Source organism: Schistocerca gregaria, chromosome 7 (assembly GCF_023897955.1).
Source record: "Schistocerca gregaria isolate iqSchGreg1 chromosome 7, iqSchGreg1.2, whole genome shotgun sequence".
Taxonomy (NCBI): domain Eukaryota; kingdom Metazoa; phylum Arthropoda; class Insecta; order Orthoptera; family Acrididae; genus Schistocerca; species Schistocerca gregaria.
The window spans coordinates 343561780-343579573 of NC_064926.1; the positions used below are offsets into that span (position 1 = coordinate 343561780).

The following is a 17794-nucleotide window of genomic DNA, read 5'->3' on the forward strand; positions in this document are numbered from 1 at the left end:
AATTTAATGAAGAGGGAAACGCGGATTCTTCTTCAGACTAAGTTGCCTTTTATTGAAAGAGAGGCCTCAGTATCATTTCCCATCTGCAAGTTTCGAACTACTCACTCTGGATGAACTGTCGACGTTGTCATGCAATCGATTAACTACGCAGTAGATTATAATCGACGCTCATATTTATATATCTGGAGATAACTCATAGGTAAAAGATTACATGAGGCCCCTCTGTTTTTTATCTCTCTGTGCGTAAGAGGGAGGCAAAGGTCGGCGGCGCAAACTATTGATAAACCGACAAGCAAACGTTTTACTGGCAGACAGTCGACGGAGCTCTTACTTGTGAATACCGAACTCGTCGCTCCGGACACATCACCAGATGGCTTTGGCCGTGCTCGTACTGGTGGCCTTCGTGGTCGCCGTTTCTGTGGCCTTCGTCCTCAAGAACTGGCGTCTAGTACGCTCCATAGAGAAGCTGCCGGGACCGTTGTTTCTTCCATTCGTGGGAACAACCTACTTAATGGCGTTTCGACCGCGAGAAGGTAAGATTTCGCTATAGGCAACGTAAGTACTGTATTTACATTATCTCTGTGGTACAGTTCGCACAGTTGAAAAGGTAGGAGTGAATCGTCTTGAGTCCTTTATCCCACAATCACTTATTTCTCCCATGTACACTCTGTCTCCTTTTAATATCACATATTCTCCACTACACAAGCGTTATTTATTTTATGCCCTAATTTTTCGTTTTGGCCAATCAACCAGTCTGGCACGCTGCCTGTCGTACCAACAAAAACTTAGAATTAACACAGTTCGTAACTCTTAAGCACAGCTGAAGTAATTGACGAAATTAAAACTGAAATGACAGCAACAATTAAAGCCAATCACTGAGGTACATACGTAACTGGAAACACAGTAAAAGACTTCTTTCTCGCTCTCTTAGGTTTCACATGTCATTTGCACCTGTATTTGACTTTCTCATTTAATTATATCTAAAATTTAATCATCTATGAAAAAAGCTGAGTCATGTAAACAGATACTGATATGTGCACTGCCACGATAGCACTGCAGCGATTTCAAGCATTAATGGAAACTCCAAAGAAAAAGAGTATCCTGCTGTCCTCTAGAATTCAGTCCTGGTTTACCACAAAGCACTAAGGGCACTTCATTATAAAATTTGGTAATTTTAATACAAAAATTGGAACATAAAATAAATAACTGCACTCTAATGGGGAAGATTAGAAGTATTAACAGAAGTGGCAGCTGTTTACGTTGGAAGAGTCTGCCGAAAACAACAACAAATTTTTCATTGACACAATTTTTAGAGCACTATATACATACAGAGGACTAATGTTCATATAATGGACTTCGCAAAAACCAAATGGAACTAAAATTGAATAGGGTTTTTTCATCTAAAGCTAAATATATTTTAATTGTCCTAAATCACTTTTGAATGATAGGTTATTATAGACTCATGACACATGGCGTGAATACGAATACAAAACTGGAATGAAACAGAACCGTCGAATAGGACACCACAGATGCGGGCTATGTAGGTATACCCGTGAACAGGAAACGATTCCGTTTAAATTCTGCGATATGTTAAGCATTCTACAAAGTCAAGGCTACGAAAGAGCGATTTCTTAACAAAGATACTTACTGTAAAGAAACAACGTAATGTAGAAAGTGAAAGAAAACAACCATTCAAATGTACAAAATAGCTATGAAATCGAATTGTAAGTCGGTAATGATAGACGTTGGTGAATAAAATGAAACTGTTTAGAATTGTCTTCTAATTGAAGTGAGAAGTTACAAGAAAACTTTGGTGAGAGCAAGTACTGAAAACAGTGAGTCTTCGTTTACTGCTTTGGCACATTTCAGCGAGAGAATTCTTGTAGTATACACGATGACAGATGTGTTTACCCATTTTCTGCAAAGATGGTAACGGTTCAGATATCATTACACTCGCATGTACCATTAATAACTTCACACTCGTCAGTGGAGGCGCTGTATTTGTTGACTCACGTATCATGACACCTCTGCAGAAGAGGACTGCAGGTACAATCTGTTTCAAAATATTGACTCTGTAGAAATATAGGCGGTCATGCCCCACCTCATTAACCAAAGAAACGTAAATGTGTGAACTAACTATTTGTTTATTTATTTTGCCTCCGGCAGCTAACGCCTGTTTAGCCAGCTAAACGTTGAATAACAGACATTTAGTACAATCCATACGCTGATGACAAAACAATGATACAAATACCACAACATACATTATTATTGTGGAACCGCATAACTGTGATGGAAACTAACAAGCAAAAACGTAATAATTAAAATCTATACGTTCGCTTCTGTATATTATTAACATTTGTTGAGATTTGAGTACCTAGATCCCTATTCTCAGTTTTGTGCATTTGTTTATAACATTCTTTGTCTCAGACATGAGAAATAGAGGCTACAGTGTCATATTTTTTAAGAAATTTGGGGTCGAATGAAAAGAACCATAAAATAACTTGCAAAGCAAAGAAAGATCGGAGACACTTTACTACTTATTTCAGATAATAAATCATAATTCCACTTTATGATAAGTGAGCCCGTTGTTAATTTTTCAGTGTTTCAAGTTTTCACGTATTTTAACGCCTTCCTCTCTCGCTTTTCAACATTACCATGTTTTTTGTTACTGCTTATCACAGAATATTTCTTTCTGAAATTAGGTTTAATTTCAACTTGTAACCTTTCTGTGATTTTCTTTGAAAGTTACACATCGTCTTTATTCATTTCTATGCCAGTTCTCAAACTAGATTTCTATCATGTTGTCCTAGATAGAGGCACGGAAAATACTACTGCATATTATCTAATTTCATTCATTCATCTTCCTATATATATGCTTGCGGCAGTATTTTTTTGTCTCTTGGAATTCGGCATGTAACTTCATTCATCACCTTCTATCTGTAAGCCTCGCTACACGTCCATCACATCTCCAATTGCACTTTCATTGGAATACTGTTAGTAATTTCTAATACATATCTCTCCATTCCGTGTCAAATTATCCTCAGATTTTGATCTGTTTACTGTTTTAGTGCCCGTATTCATTGTCATAAATTAATGCTGGTGGTACACACAGATGTACGCCTTTATTTTCACACACATCTGAAGCTCCTCATGAAAATTTCTCTTAGCTCACCAATAGTGCTCTACTTCTCTGTTCATTTCAGTTCTATGAATTCAGTCACTTTGTGCAACTAACATATATTCAGATGTTCGTTAACTGGATCTATGACTTCATTTAGCGTTATTTTAACTGTGTTTCATAAACATTTTAAAACTTGTTGTATTAATTTTCTCTGTTCGTCGTTCTATCTATATTAAAAACAAATGCTACAAACTCATGACCACGCATTACCCATATATTAAATTGTGAGATCTTCCCAAATTGTCTGTTTCGTTGGTTCCTAGGACGGAAGAAGTTAACGTGAGATCGGGCTACGCAATGCAAATGTTCAAAATAGCCTTTACTTTCCTGAACATTTTACTGTAATAAGAAAACGTAAGAATGGTTGTTTATTGTGTATCGATGGGCATCTAGCCGCACAATCAATTCCAGTGCTGACTTAGTAATTGGAATCGTGTAGTAGAGAGGTCTCACAGAAAGCTCTTCTCCTGCTGAAGATAACAGAATACATCACCGAACAGTTTGAAGAACCTGTTACTATAGAAATGCTTCAGTATTTTACAGAGGGATTTGCGGTTCTAATACCTTTTTAAGACGACTTACAGCTGTTTCATAAGCAATAAATATCATGAATCAAAGTGTGAAACACCGGCTGCCGAAGACTAGGAAAATGTTGAAGGGTAAAGGAAGATAAGGAATACTGGTTTCATTGTGATTGTCTACCTAAGCAAATTATACGAAGGTGTTTACTCTCTGCATCCCTTGATTTCTATAGTAAAGAGAAGACTGAGTCGTGACGATTTTCTAAAGGATGACCCAGAATTATGATGATTACTTTCCAAAGAGAAAAGCCTGTAACAATGACCAGATACAAAGTTATGCCAACTTAGGAACACACCTTAGTCGTGTATTAGACTCTTACTCATTTGAGTTCACAACCATGAAATTAAATACGTCTGACGAATCTTGGATAAAGAAGACTGAATTTGCCTCTTTTCGTTGCATAAAAGTAGATAAAGACTGTGAGAATGATGTGGTACTATGTGGGTTTACATAACACTCTGGCAATATTAATGCCAGCTGTATGAACAATAAACAGCAGACCAGGCAATTCATCAATGAAAATTCATTACGAGGGAACTACAATTATCTCCATTGTCCGTTCATTACACCGTAACATTAATATATTGTACCGATTGATGTAACCAACTTACAGTACAGATTGAAAATAATTCACATTTAGACACCAAGAAATGTGTTTATCGTAGGGCAGAAAAGAAAACAGAAGTAAACTTATAGAAGAGGAAAGCATAGTTAACTCATCAATCTCGATCATCGCTTAGGCTTAAGTCTCATAAATTAACTCATAGGATTTTCTCCGCCAACCATCTTCGAACAATTCACTGCAGCTGAACCTTCGTTTTTGCCAAGTAACCCGTTAACTACGCGGAAGATTACACGTTATGATGTTACTAAAGCGCTTCCCAATCTGAAGAGTTGAGACGTTCTTCAGATAACTCGTCAGTGAAAATGACATATTGAAGCTTATTTTTTATCTCCCTAAGCGTAAGATGAAGGCGAAGGTCAGCAACCCGAACTGTATATAATGTGACCAGCACACGATTTGCTGGCAGACACTGACCGGAGCCCCACTTTCGAGGGCCGAACTGAGCGTGACTGAGAAATCACCAAACATTGGTCATGTTGCTGGTGGTGGTGGTGACGTACATTGTTGCCGTTTATGTGGCCAGCACCCTGAGGGCCCGGTACCTGACAAGGGCCATCGAAAAGTTGCTTAGACCCTTCCCTCTTCCATTCATTCGTAGCAACCACCAATGTTTTTAACTTGCGACCACGGCAAGGTAAGATGCCGCTATTAATAACACTATGCCTTCCTGACGCATGCTGCTACGCTGCCACAAAATCAAATTGCTCTGAGCGCTATGGGACTTAACATCTGAGGTCATCAGTCCCCTAGAACTTTTAACTACTTAAACATAACTAACCTACGGACATCACACACACCATGCCCGAGGCAGGATTAAAACCTGCGACCGTAGCAGGCGCGTGGTTCCGGGCTGGAGCACCTAGAACCGCACGGCCAGCGCGGCCGGCACGCTGACACAGTGGGACTCCTAGAATGTAATTTAATTTAATTTAAAAATGCTTTTTATTCCAGTCTTTGATCACGGTATCAATTCTTTTGACGATGGCCGGTTTCAGTCCCTAATGACCATCCTCCGATCTTTTCTACACCATGTCCAAAGGTGATAAGGCCACAATGGAATCTTCAAAACATATAATCAGTACAACATCAGACTGGAATAAAAACATTTGACAGTATTGGATCACTGTTCGTATACGCGACTATGTCACAGATGGTGAATTTAATTCATATACACTTGATAGATTTTAATAAAGTGACGTTAGAGCAAAAGAGAAACAACTCTAATAACACTATGATCATTGTAATGTAATTTAATTTAACCCGAAGCTGATCAGCAATCAGCAAACTAACTCAGTACTCAGGGTGGTTACAGGATTATATAATTAATTGTCACTCTCTTGAATTATCACAGATATTGCACTTTCGTTAAAACTCATGTACTCATAGCATTAGATAATGCTTCGTAGATCCGTTCAATGTGAAATAATAAAACCCGGAACTCCAGATCGTGGTTTCGTCTTGAATACCAATGTAAGATAAGAAGCATAATCTTCTGCAGATGAAATCTTATACTAGAACTTTGTGACCAGGCCTTACTGCCTGGGATGTTATCTCACAACCGTCAGAAAATCTGAAAGTGAAATATATTAAATTACATCTTCCTTAACACTGAACTTGGTATGTTTCGTGTTTAACATGGACTTACGTGTGCTGTGCTATGGTATTAATAAAGGCAAATTATCAGACACATTCATACAGTTTCAGTTAACTCTATGTCCGCCCCCGGCTGGGTCGGAGATTTTCTCCGGTCAGGGACTGGGTGTTGTGTTGTCCTAATCATCATCATTTTATCCCCATTGACGCGCAAGTTGCGGAAGTGGAGTCAAATCGAAAGACTTGCACCGGGCGAACGGTCTACCCGAGGGGAGGCCCTAGTCACACGACATTGTTATTTTTAGTTAACGTTATTACCATCAGTTTTCCAAAATTAAAAATTTTACGAAATTACACCTTTCGTTCTCTCGACGTTCTGGAAAAGTACTGCAGATACACGCCTGGAACATGTTTTACAAGATTCACCAGACCAATAGCAACGAAATAAACGGAAATCGTGCTATACTTTAACCTCGTGCTGTTTTGCGATGGCTTCGTATTAGGAAGTTGCTAAATTTTAGGCAAAATCATTTATTAGCCTAACTCCGTAACTAAAAATTTGCAGACCTATGGTTATATAAACTTTTTTTTTTTTTAGTTTTACTCGTAGAAGCCGGCCGCGGTGGTCTCGCGGTTCTAGGCGCGCAGTCCGGAACCGTGCGACTGCTACAGTCGCAGGTTCGAATCCTGCCTCGGGCATGGATGTGTGTGATGTCCTTAGGTTAGTTAGGTTTAAGTAGTTCTAAGTTCTAGGGGACTGATGACCACAGCAGTTGAGTCCCATAGTGCTCAGAGCCATTTGAACCATTTTTTACTCGTAGAATAATACATCAAAATATTTGCATATCTTCTTGAATCACCCTGTATATTGGTACATCACGCAATTATTGTGGTAGTACTGAATATAACAATGGAGACAGGAAATTTTATGGTAGAGCTTAACTAAAAGGAGGGATCGGTTCACAGGACACATTCTGAGACGTCAAGGGATCACGAATTTAGTCCTGGTGAAAAGGGTGCGTGATAAAAATTGTAGAGGGGACCAAGAGATGGATACAATTAGCAGATGCAGAAAGATGTAGGTTCTTCGGAGTTGAAGAGGCTTGCAGAAGCTTGCACAGGGTGGAATAGCACTGAGAGCTGCAGAAAACCAGTCTTTGGACTGAATACCTTAACTCCAATATTGCGCAGAAAAAAATCACAGCTCCACCATCACCTTTTGCATTTTATCAGTGTATTGTTATCACAAGATGTAGATTTGTATTCATTTTAATGTCCGCCTCCATAGCCGAGATGTCAGTGCCGCTGAGTGCCTGGCGGGGAATCCGGATTCGATTCCCGGTACTGCCACGTAGGCCTGCTTTTGTTTTGGTTGGAGGACTGGGACAGAGTGCACTCAGTCTTGTGAGGCCAGCTGAGGAGCGACTGAGCCATGTTGAAGCGTTTCAAATGTCAAGGACTGGGAGGGCCATGTGCTGACCACATGCCCGGCCATACTGCACCCAACGACGTTATTGGTTGGGAGTGACTCGGCGGTCGATCGGGTCAGGTTGGCTCGTCCAGGACCCGAGCGACAACTTTGTCTTACTTTTAATTCATTTAACTGGCAAGGGATGCCTAAAGAACCGTATTTTGGCCTCTCCATTTGATAGAAGAAATTTATTTAACGAATAAGTGGGGAAGAGGTATTACCCGTTGGTTTTCGTCTTGGGATCTTGGGCCGACGTTTATTTAGTAAATTTCTCACATTTATCCAGCGCAAGAGATAGATATTGTTGAAGATGAACACTCTTTTGCTGGTGGTAGACTAAATGGAATGGATTGTGAACCCTTGACATTGCCGCCATTGATGTTGGCGAAACATCGCGAAGATCAAGTAGAATAGGCTGGACGAAGATTCCGATTCAAAAACAAAGAGGAGAAACGTCAAATAGTGACCATGGAAACCTGAACAAATCTGTAATTAGAAAGAGATGGGTGACCGTTAGTTGCATTGCTACAAGCACTGGTCAAGGTGGTGCCTTTTTCAAACTTCATTTAAAGCTCTAGAAATGGATTGACATCACATCGTGGACTTACATCAGTCCTTGTAAACTATAGTGTTTTGTACAGTGGTTTTGATAGCATTCAGTGAAATGAACAGAAAGAAACTCATGTAAGCAAACAGACTGCTTGCCTACAATCACCGAGGGCGGTCGAGGGTAAAATCCTTATCAGATCTACTGATCACCATCAACACTGGGAGGTATTACTAGGAAGTTATCAACTTACCCTAAGTTATTGCCACTAGTGACGAGTGTTCACGAATTTTATGTCACAACTATTCCTGCCTGTCTCAGCCAAATATGAAGCTAATTTAATTTCTCCCGTCATTGGACTTGTAATCATTCAGCTCTGTGTCACCACTAACTCACCACAGTAAAGGATGGTCGACAACATGGACGAGCTATGAAATCTTGTATAGCTGTGCAGGAAGGTGACGTAAAACTAGCCGAAATTCGACCTAATTTTGGCTGTTTGTATGTCTGGGGAAAAACCATTATAATTTAAGCCTTACTGAAAGCCGTTTTTTTAAGTAATCACTCTTCTGACTGCTTTGATACGGCCCACCACGATTCCTCTCCTGTCCAAACATCTACATCTCAGAGTATCACTTGCGACCTACTTTCGCAGTTACTCGCTGGACGTATACGCATCTTTGTTTTCTTCTACCCTCTACTGATCTCTCTAATACCGTGTAAGTTATTCGTGGATGTCATAACAGATCTCCTACCATATTGTCCCTTCTTCTGACAGTATTTCCCATACACTCCTTTTCTAGCCAATTCTCCACAGACTCTCCTCATTCCTTACCTTGCCAGTCCACCAAATTTTCAACAATGTATTGCAGGACCACATCTCAAATGATTCGATTTGCCTCTTTTCCAGTTTTCCTAAGTCCTTGTTTTACTACAATGCAATGCTATGCTCAAAACATACATTCTCAAAAATTTCTTCCACAGATTAAGATCCATATTTTATACCAGTGGACTTCTCTTTGCCAGACATGACTTTATTGCCAGTGCAGTGGCAGACACATGCTCTAGGGGTACTGTCTTTGATTAGTAACCAAACGTTCTCGGTACCACATTCGATGGCAAACCGCCCTGGAGGCGGACGAATCAGCAATCATAAACGGCATGAGGATGCAGAAGGCAATGGAAGCCACTGCATTACAGACACATAATGTGTGAGAACAGGACATGGAGACAGTATTTGAAAAAAGTGAAATGATGATCTCTCCAATGGCGAAAGATTCCGAACTAGTCCCCGTTTCGGGTCTACAGGAGAAGACTGCGAAGGGGGAGGTGATCAACACAAAAAGAATGAATAGCCAAGGAAAGGATAACGTTCTACGATTCGGGGCATGGAGTGCCAGCAGTCTGAATGCGATAGGGAAGGAAGAAAATATAAGAAAGCCAATACTGAGGCTCAATCTAGGTGTATGGGGATCAGTGAAGTGTCCTAAATAAAAGAACCTTACGTATGTACCGTTATTTTCAACCTCTGCCGTTATGAATGGTTCTGAATACGTAGTGTAATGTTTTCTAGATGCTTTTACAGTTGTAAAATAAAAACAGTAAGAGCTGAAAGCTAGGGTGACCTCATTTAAGTAATCGTATGTTAATTAATTATATCTGCACTGCCGTAACAGTACTGCAACACAGCCATATATTAATGAGATAAGAAAAATATTTTCATGACTTTATGCAATGCACTTAGACGAATTTTTTTCCAGTGCTTTTCCGTAAAAACGTACTTCCTGTACTGATCTTAAGATTTCATTATCAGGTGACAAATAGCAAATTTTAACACAAAATTAAGACTTAAAGTAAGGAGCAGTACTTTAGTTTGCATCTTTGGGAGTGATAATAAAATTAGCAACAACTTACATTAATAGAATTGGTCGTAAGCGTCAGTAGGTCTGCCCTTCACACGTCATTATATCAGAAGAAACCAAGCATAGAATGGACTTGGCAAGGAGTAAAGACACCGAAAATTTAATTACATAATTTTTATCAAAAAATAGGGAGACTGTACTAAGGTTAACGGCGTTGAGCAACTTTTGAATTGGTGGCGACCATAGACTCATAAGATAAACATGAAAACAGACACACGTTTGGAAAGACTCATAGAACGGTAAGGTATGCTGATTACTACAATACATTTGAGAACAGGAGGGAATAACAGATCAAATAAAGCAATACGTTTATGGCCTTAAAAAATAAAAACGTTTCAGCTACCGATGAGAACAGTAATTAGTTAACAAAGGAACTTCTGAAAACAGCAAAATGAACGAAAACAGTCAAACAGTGGAATTCGTCAAGTACAACAAATCAGTTAGTAAAGCACTATTGTAACACGAAGACTTCTAGGACCAGCTTATTGACAGTGGACCATTTCCAAATAATAACTGACATTATAGGCCGAAGAAATGAGAGTGCATTATCATTTAACCTGGGATTCACTGATTTTGAGAACAACTTACTCAGCTCCTGCATTATCTTAAATGATGCTGTGCAACGTAACTGTCTTGTCTGTTGCAGAACTGATGAACGTGTTCGACCGCATGAGTAAACAGTACTGGCCGATGTTTCGTACTTGGCTTGGCCACACCCCCGAAGTTCACCTCATGAAGGCAGAATATGTTGAGGTAGGTACTTTAGCAATCCCGCCATTATTGTGAACATGGAATTCCAACATGTTGTTGTTGTTTTTGTGGACTTCATCTCAGAGACGGGTTTAATACAGATCTCCATGGTACTCTATCCTGTGCAAGCCTCTTCATCGCCAAATAACTACTGCAACCTGTATCCTTCTGAATGTGCTTAGCGTATTCCTCTCTTGCTCTCCCTCTACGATTTTTACTCTTCACGCTTCCCTCCAGTACTAAATTGGTGACCTCTTGATGCCTCAGAAAATATCCTGCCAACCGATCCCTTCTTCTAGTCAAGTTTTACCACAAATTCCTCTTCTCCCCAATTCTATTCGGAACCTCCTCATTAGTTACGTGATCTACCCATCTAATCTTCAGCATTCCTCTGTAGCACCCCATTTCGAAAGATTCTATTCTCTTCTTGTCTAAACTGTTTAGCGCCCATGTTTCACTTTCATACATGGCTACACTCCACACAAATACTTTCAGAAACGACCTCCTGACTCTTCAGTCTATACTCGATGTTAACAAATTTGTTTTCTTCAGAGAGGCTTTCCTTGCTATAGCCAGTCTACATTTTATATTCTCTCTACCTCGACCATCATCAGTCATTGTGCTCCCCAAATAGCAAAATTAATTTACTACTTTAAGAATTTCATTTCCTAGTCTAATACACTCATCATCACTTGATTTAATTAGACTACATTCCATTATCCTCGTTTTGCTTTTGATGTTCACCTTATATCCTCCTTTCAAGAGGCTGTCAATCCCTTTCAGCTGCTCTTCAAGGCACTTTGCTCCTGCTTATATTGACCAAATGGGATTAATACACTGGATTCATATCTGAAAAGGCCAAATGCTGAATGGATTAGACAAATCCAGAGTATTGTATTATATGTATGACGAGTATCCCGCTCACTTCAGATAATGCATCTATACGACGTGCATGTCAAAGACGGCAAAAAACAGAAGGTCCGTCCAGCAAAGCTTGAGCAGCAACAGACTTGACTGGTATACGGTTTTTCTTGTCTCCAGATGTTGTAGCAAATCATCATCAGCGGTTTTGTAGACTGTCTGCCTGGAACGACGACGTGGGATGCACCGTCGGGCTTGGTTAGCATTGTGCTGAGATTTACATTTATTGTATTCCTGTTTCAGAAAATAATGACGAGCAGCGAACTGATCACGAAGGCCCCTATTTACACGTTTCTGCAGCCCTGGCTTGGCGACGGGCTACTCACGAGCACTGGTAAGTAGCGCTGGCAGTTAAATGAACGACTACCTACCAGTTTTTTAGATTTTGTTATTAATATTAGTTACTATTAACTAACACATCTGGTTGGGGAGATAACTCCAAAAGAAAATCCTTGGCGTGCTAGGAAGGGTAGTGAGCACATGGCTGGTAACAAACATTCGGAAAACACGCACTACTCCTAATACCCCAAGGAGCTTCGAAAAAAGGACAGTTTCAAAGGTAAATGACAAAACTATGAAAAGAGGCAAACGAAAATGGACCACCGGGTATATCAAAGTAGTAATCTAGAACGTTAGAGGTAGAAATTAAAATGTACTAAAAGACTTAACAATCGATGATGTAGCAATCACAGAAATAAAAATGAAAATGGGATGTAATAAACAGGTAGAAGATTACGTTATGTTGAACCTAATGAAAGAGCAAGCAAGCGTGTAGCATTACTAGCCGGCCGCAGTGGTCTCGCGGTTCTAGGCGCTTTCCGAAACCGTGAGACTGCTACGGTCGCAGGTTCCAATCCTGCCTCGGGCATGGATGTGTGTGATGTCCTTAGGTTAGTTAGGTTTAAGTAGTTCTAAGTTCTAGGGGACTGATGACCTCATCTGTTAAGTCCCATAGTGCTCAGAGCCATTTAAACCATTTTTTGTTGCATTACTCCTGCAGAAGATATGGGCAACATAGATCAAAGATGACACATACATAAACGAATGAATACAAACTGAAAAGAGGCAACGTCACCGTTAGAAGCACATATCCACCAGAAGAAGCAAAAAGAATGAGACTATAATATTTTACGAAGAACTACAAAAGACTATGAATATTTACGATACTACTGATCGAATAGCAATGATGAGTGATTTCAATGTCAGAACAGAAAGTATTTCAGTAACGAATATTATGGCGCCTTTTGCCACTTTCAGTAACATAAAAATAATTAGAAATAATATAAAAATAATAATCTCCCTTTTTATGGAAAGATAAGTATAGCATATGTATAGCTGAGCGAATAGAGAACACAGATCAATAATTCGCTACATTTTGGTAAATTGTGAGCTTGTAAAAGAGAAGATGTAGATTAATATACTTTTTTAGTAATTTCTAGAATATTGCGCAATGGAAGAAAATGACAAAACAAATGAGTAGCCAATAAGATCGAAGTATTTATGAAGTGGGTTTGTTTGAAGGGGCGAGCAAGAAACAACTTCTTGAAAGCAGATAAAATAAAGAGCTAGGAAACTTGCAAACTAAAGAAAATATAGAACAAAAATGGCAAAATCTAAGTAATGTGGTTTGTAGAGTATCAGGAGAAGCTCTCAGCGAAAAGAAAACAATAAGGCAGAGAAAGGGCTTATAAACTGGGAATCATGATAAAATGAAAGCTGTTAAGGAAAAACAGGATGCATGCCAAAGTACTTACACAATCCCACAGCTGAGAAGAAGCAATACGATAAGGGTAGAAGAAATATCGTAAAATGCAGTAAAAATAACACACAAACACACACACGAGCAACAATGGAACAGATTTATTTCTAATATCGACAGTTATGTTCACGGGAGACAGCAAATCGCCCATAAGTTTTTAAAAACTTGAAACACAATAGAAAATGACAAGGTACAAATAATCAATATTGACGAAAAACAATGAGTAAATGATTACATAGGATTATGATACAGTGGTACAACACAAGAAACTGAAACTGAACATTAGTTGCGAAGGGATTAGATGAAATAGAGGCTGACATAATAACATCTACCCCGACGTCATTTATGAACAGAAAACCAACAATGAGAATTCTTATTACGGTGAATTGTTAAAACACGAAGGAATGCTACGTATAAGACTGCCACATCTGTTAAACGGATGTTGGAAGAACGATAGTATCCCCAAAGACTAGAAGACTGCTAAAGTGCTGTAAGTTAAAAAAATAGGTATAAGCCTATGCGACAACTGCATAGGTATAAAAGTTTACTGGACTCAGCACACACGATATATGCCAAGATTTTAAACACAAGCCTTAAAAACAGAACGGAAGTAGCACTGCATGAGGAACAAATGGGCTTTAGTTAAGGATGCTTAATGATTGACGCAGTTTTTATTTTACAGCTGTACAAACACATAAAAGTCTAAAATGCGTTAAAGAAACACACACTGCTTTTATCGAGTTTTAAAAACGCTTTTGAATACGTCAGTACACAGAAGCTTTGGAAGATAAAGACAAATCGCGAATAACTGGAACATTTAATAAACATAACTTTATATCAGATCACGACTATCATTCTAGATCTCGACAGAAAAACGAGTAATGAGGTACCAACAAACAAAGGAGTACAACAAGGCTGCTGTATCTCTCAACCTTGTTCAACATCTACGTACATGAATCACAGAAAACAGAATTTCCAAAAGATATATACCTAAACAAAAGAACTCGTTTAAATAACTTGCTATATGTTGACGATACAGTGATCCTAGCAGATCAAGAAGATTACGTTCTGCACAGAATTTACTTACTGAAACGGATAACTGTTTAATGTAACATGTAGATCTCAACAGAAAACACTAAGATAATAACTTTGACTGACGAAGGACACATTAGAACAGAAGTAGTGAGGAATCAGAAAATCTTAGGATGAGTAAACCATTCCAATTAGCTTGGATGTGAGGAGACAAGTAGCTACAGCAAAGTTTTGACAATTAAGCTTATTACACTCATTTACCAGAAACCTAAAAGACGTTGTAATTTAATTCTTCTGGGTGATAAGCAAAAATCAATAAAGCACAAGAAATGAAATTTCTATGAAGCGATAAAGGCTGCACAATGAAAGATTGACTAAAAAATAAAGATAATAGAGAAAATAGTCTAATTTAGAAAAAAATTAGGTTGTAGAAGAAAATCGAACGGACACATACAAAGAATGGAGATTGAAAGACTCCCTTAAAGGCTAGAAATTACATGCGCAAAGAAAGAAGAGGTGGAGGAAGAACGTAGCAAAGATGGGTACATAACAGGCTAATTTGCTTAATACCTGAAGGGAAGGAGAATAGGAATAAGAAGAAAATTAACTGTACTGTATAATAACTGCTTCAGAGGCATGATTTTTGTGTATTCATATTTATAATATCCATTTTTTGCAGTCTTTAATATTGGTGTCATATGTTCAGTCTTTGTGTAAGACACCTGAATTTTTTTTTCTGCAGTTATTTTTGAAACTCTGATGTTCCACTGCCTTATCTCCAGACTATGTTGCAAGGATGTCAACTAAACCCGAATACCGAATACTAGTAATCTACTGTTTTCAGCCCAGTTCCATTTCGTTATTCAGTTCACTATTTCGTAGCTCTTGTGCAACCTCTTGGATGACTTTCTCAAGGACATAATCGAATAAGATGGGGAATTATCATGTGCCTGATTGACACCCGTTGGCACGTGAGTGCTTCTGTAAAACTTCAGTAATTGCGTAATTACTCACAGCAAACTATTCCAGTTTTATAAGTTCAGAAGTAATTTCAGCACAGTCCACGTCTTTTTCAAGTAGACAGACACTTAAGCGCGGAATAAAATAATTAGTATTACGTCTTGGATTGTGAGCTTGACACTTAGGATGTGCTCCTGACAAGACTTTTAGTTCCAAAATTCCTCTTAATACTCCCTATTCCTGCCATCTACGCTTTTCTATAGTTTACTAAGTAGTCCTTTAGAAAGTGTCTTATATATAAATGCTAAAGCCGAGACCTCATTGTAGTATTCGGCGTCACTTTCATCACCTCCCTAATGTAGACAATGAGTTAATGTGTACTTAGAATCTTCTGAAATCTCTTCCGTCATTCACATGTTTTGGAGCATTGGCCATAATGTACGGAACAGATTTTCATCAATGAATTTATGCGCCTCCGTGACAATTCCGTTCTCACCCCTTCTTCGTTGTTTTTCATATTTTAAATCGTTAATACAACTTTGATTATGGATAGTTCTCTTCAATAATTGAGGCGAAAGGATACTCTATAGGTTCGTGAGTGTTTAATAATGTCTAATGTAGCAGCAGCAGTTGGCTGAGGATTAGAAGTGACTGGAGGTTGTGCGGACGCAAATACATTTTAGTAGTCACACAATTTTATTATCAAACTATTTTGTACTACATCATAATACATCAGGTAAAGGATTGTCAAACAAAAATTATGTCAAAATAATCAGTTAGTTTTTTGAAAATTATTTCCAGTTTGATAAAGCTGGTGACCACAATTTTAATTAACATAATTACTACTGTTAAAACAGACTCGTTGATGACCAATATTGAATGCCATTCACGAATTTTACTAATGTTTCCGTTTTTTTTTGTTTTACTTGTATATATCAGTTGTGGCTGTACCAAAACTAACGAATTTACTTTTGTGTGACAGGAGCAAAATGGCACTCACGGCGGAAGATGATCACGCCTGCTTTCCATTTCAAAATTCTCGACAACTTCATTGATGTCTTTGCAGAGAAGTCGGAAATACTGATAGACATACTGAAGACCAAAGCCGATGGAAAGCCATTCGATATCTATCCATATATCACCCGTTGTGCTCTGGATATAATCTGTGGTAAGTTATGATCCGTTGAAAGACTGTAAACGTTCCACAATAAACCGATAGCAAAAATATGCCATTAGTAATACACATAAGAGATGACTAAATCATGTACCCTTAACTACAGGAAATAATTTTATAAACTTAGATATATAATATCGATAATAATAATAATAATAATAATAATAATAATAATTGTCACCATGCAGCTCAAAAAATTTTTTTATTTCTTTCAATCGCAAGTCGTGAGAGCAGGGAGGGCTGTTTTAGAACTTCGTTCTTTTCAGCCAAATATCATGTAAGGGTGGGAGAGAACAGAGAAAAGCCCAATTGGGAATATGTGGGAGGCTATCAGCAGTTCCAATATTCGCCTGGTGACCAAGAGGAACTTACCGAATATCTTGGTCAGACTGTGGGATCAGAATTATTTTACTTTATTTCTGGAACAATGTAGTCCTTTGCCCCAGACAAAAATGAAAATTTTATATATATAGGGTGAGTCACTAACTATTGCCCCCTAGAATAACTCCGAAAGTATGACAGTAGCAGAAACGTTTGTGGGACAAATGTTGAATGGGATAACGGGGGTCGTTTTATGACGTTGTTGTTAGGTGGAATCCCGTCAGTGATAGAAATGTCAACTTCTTCATTTTTTTTAATGTGTTGCTATATTTTGGTACTTATTTTTTGACAGCGGCTATTGAGACGAATCTAATTATGTATAACAGTAAAGTCTTTGTAGGTCCAATAAGGTCAAAAAGGTGGCATGAACGTCCATTTTCAGAATATGTTCGAAGTGATGACCATTGGTATCAATGCAGTGCTGTGTAAAACAGTGCGAAACGGGAGGGACATAAAGAAGTGGTTCTGTAGGTAGTAATTTCATCTGGAACAGTTCAAAGAATCGTTCCCCTCAACGCTGATGATGATGATTTCAATGGAATGAAATTCTCGTTGAGATATCTTCAAACATCTGTTTGGACTTAAAAATTTAGGTAATGGATATTTTCCGTAAATCACTCAATAAGTGTATTGTGCCTCACTTTCTTTTCACACCAGAAATCGGGACGTTACACTTCTTGGACAACCGCTTTCAACCAGGCGAAAAGTTACAGTAGTTTGTAGAAGACTGACCTGAATGTACTCGTAAACTTCGTAACAACTATACTAATAAGACTATTTAGTAACATCTGACAGTAAACTGCAGAGGGAGATGGCTTTCCCCACAAAACGTGTGGCGAGTTGAATCGCTAGCCAAATGGATGATTTATATGAAAGAGTCGAGTGGAACACCTCGT

At 38.5% G+C, this 17794-nt stretch overlaps 1 protein-coding gene across 1 annotated transcript in view; it reads left to right on the top strand.

Annotated features, from left to right (window-relative positions):
* Positions 1–311: 311 nt before the first annotated feature.
* LOC126281357 (cytochrome P450 4C1-like) overlaps positions 312–17794 on the top strand; it is a 36682-nt gene continuing 19199 nt past the window's right edge. The window contains exons 1-4 of the mRNA XM_049980266.1: positions 312–533; positions 10568–10674; positions 11836–11926; positions 16326–16511. Of these exons, the coding sequence (XP_049836223.1) occupies positions 371–533; positions 10568–10674; positions 11836–11926; positions 16326–16511 (547 nt within the window). The 5' untranslated portion in view covers positions 312–370. The remainder of the gene's footprint in view (positions 534–10567; positions 10675–11835; positions 11927–16325; positions 16512–17794) is intronic.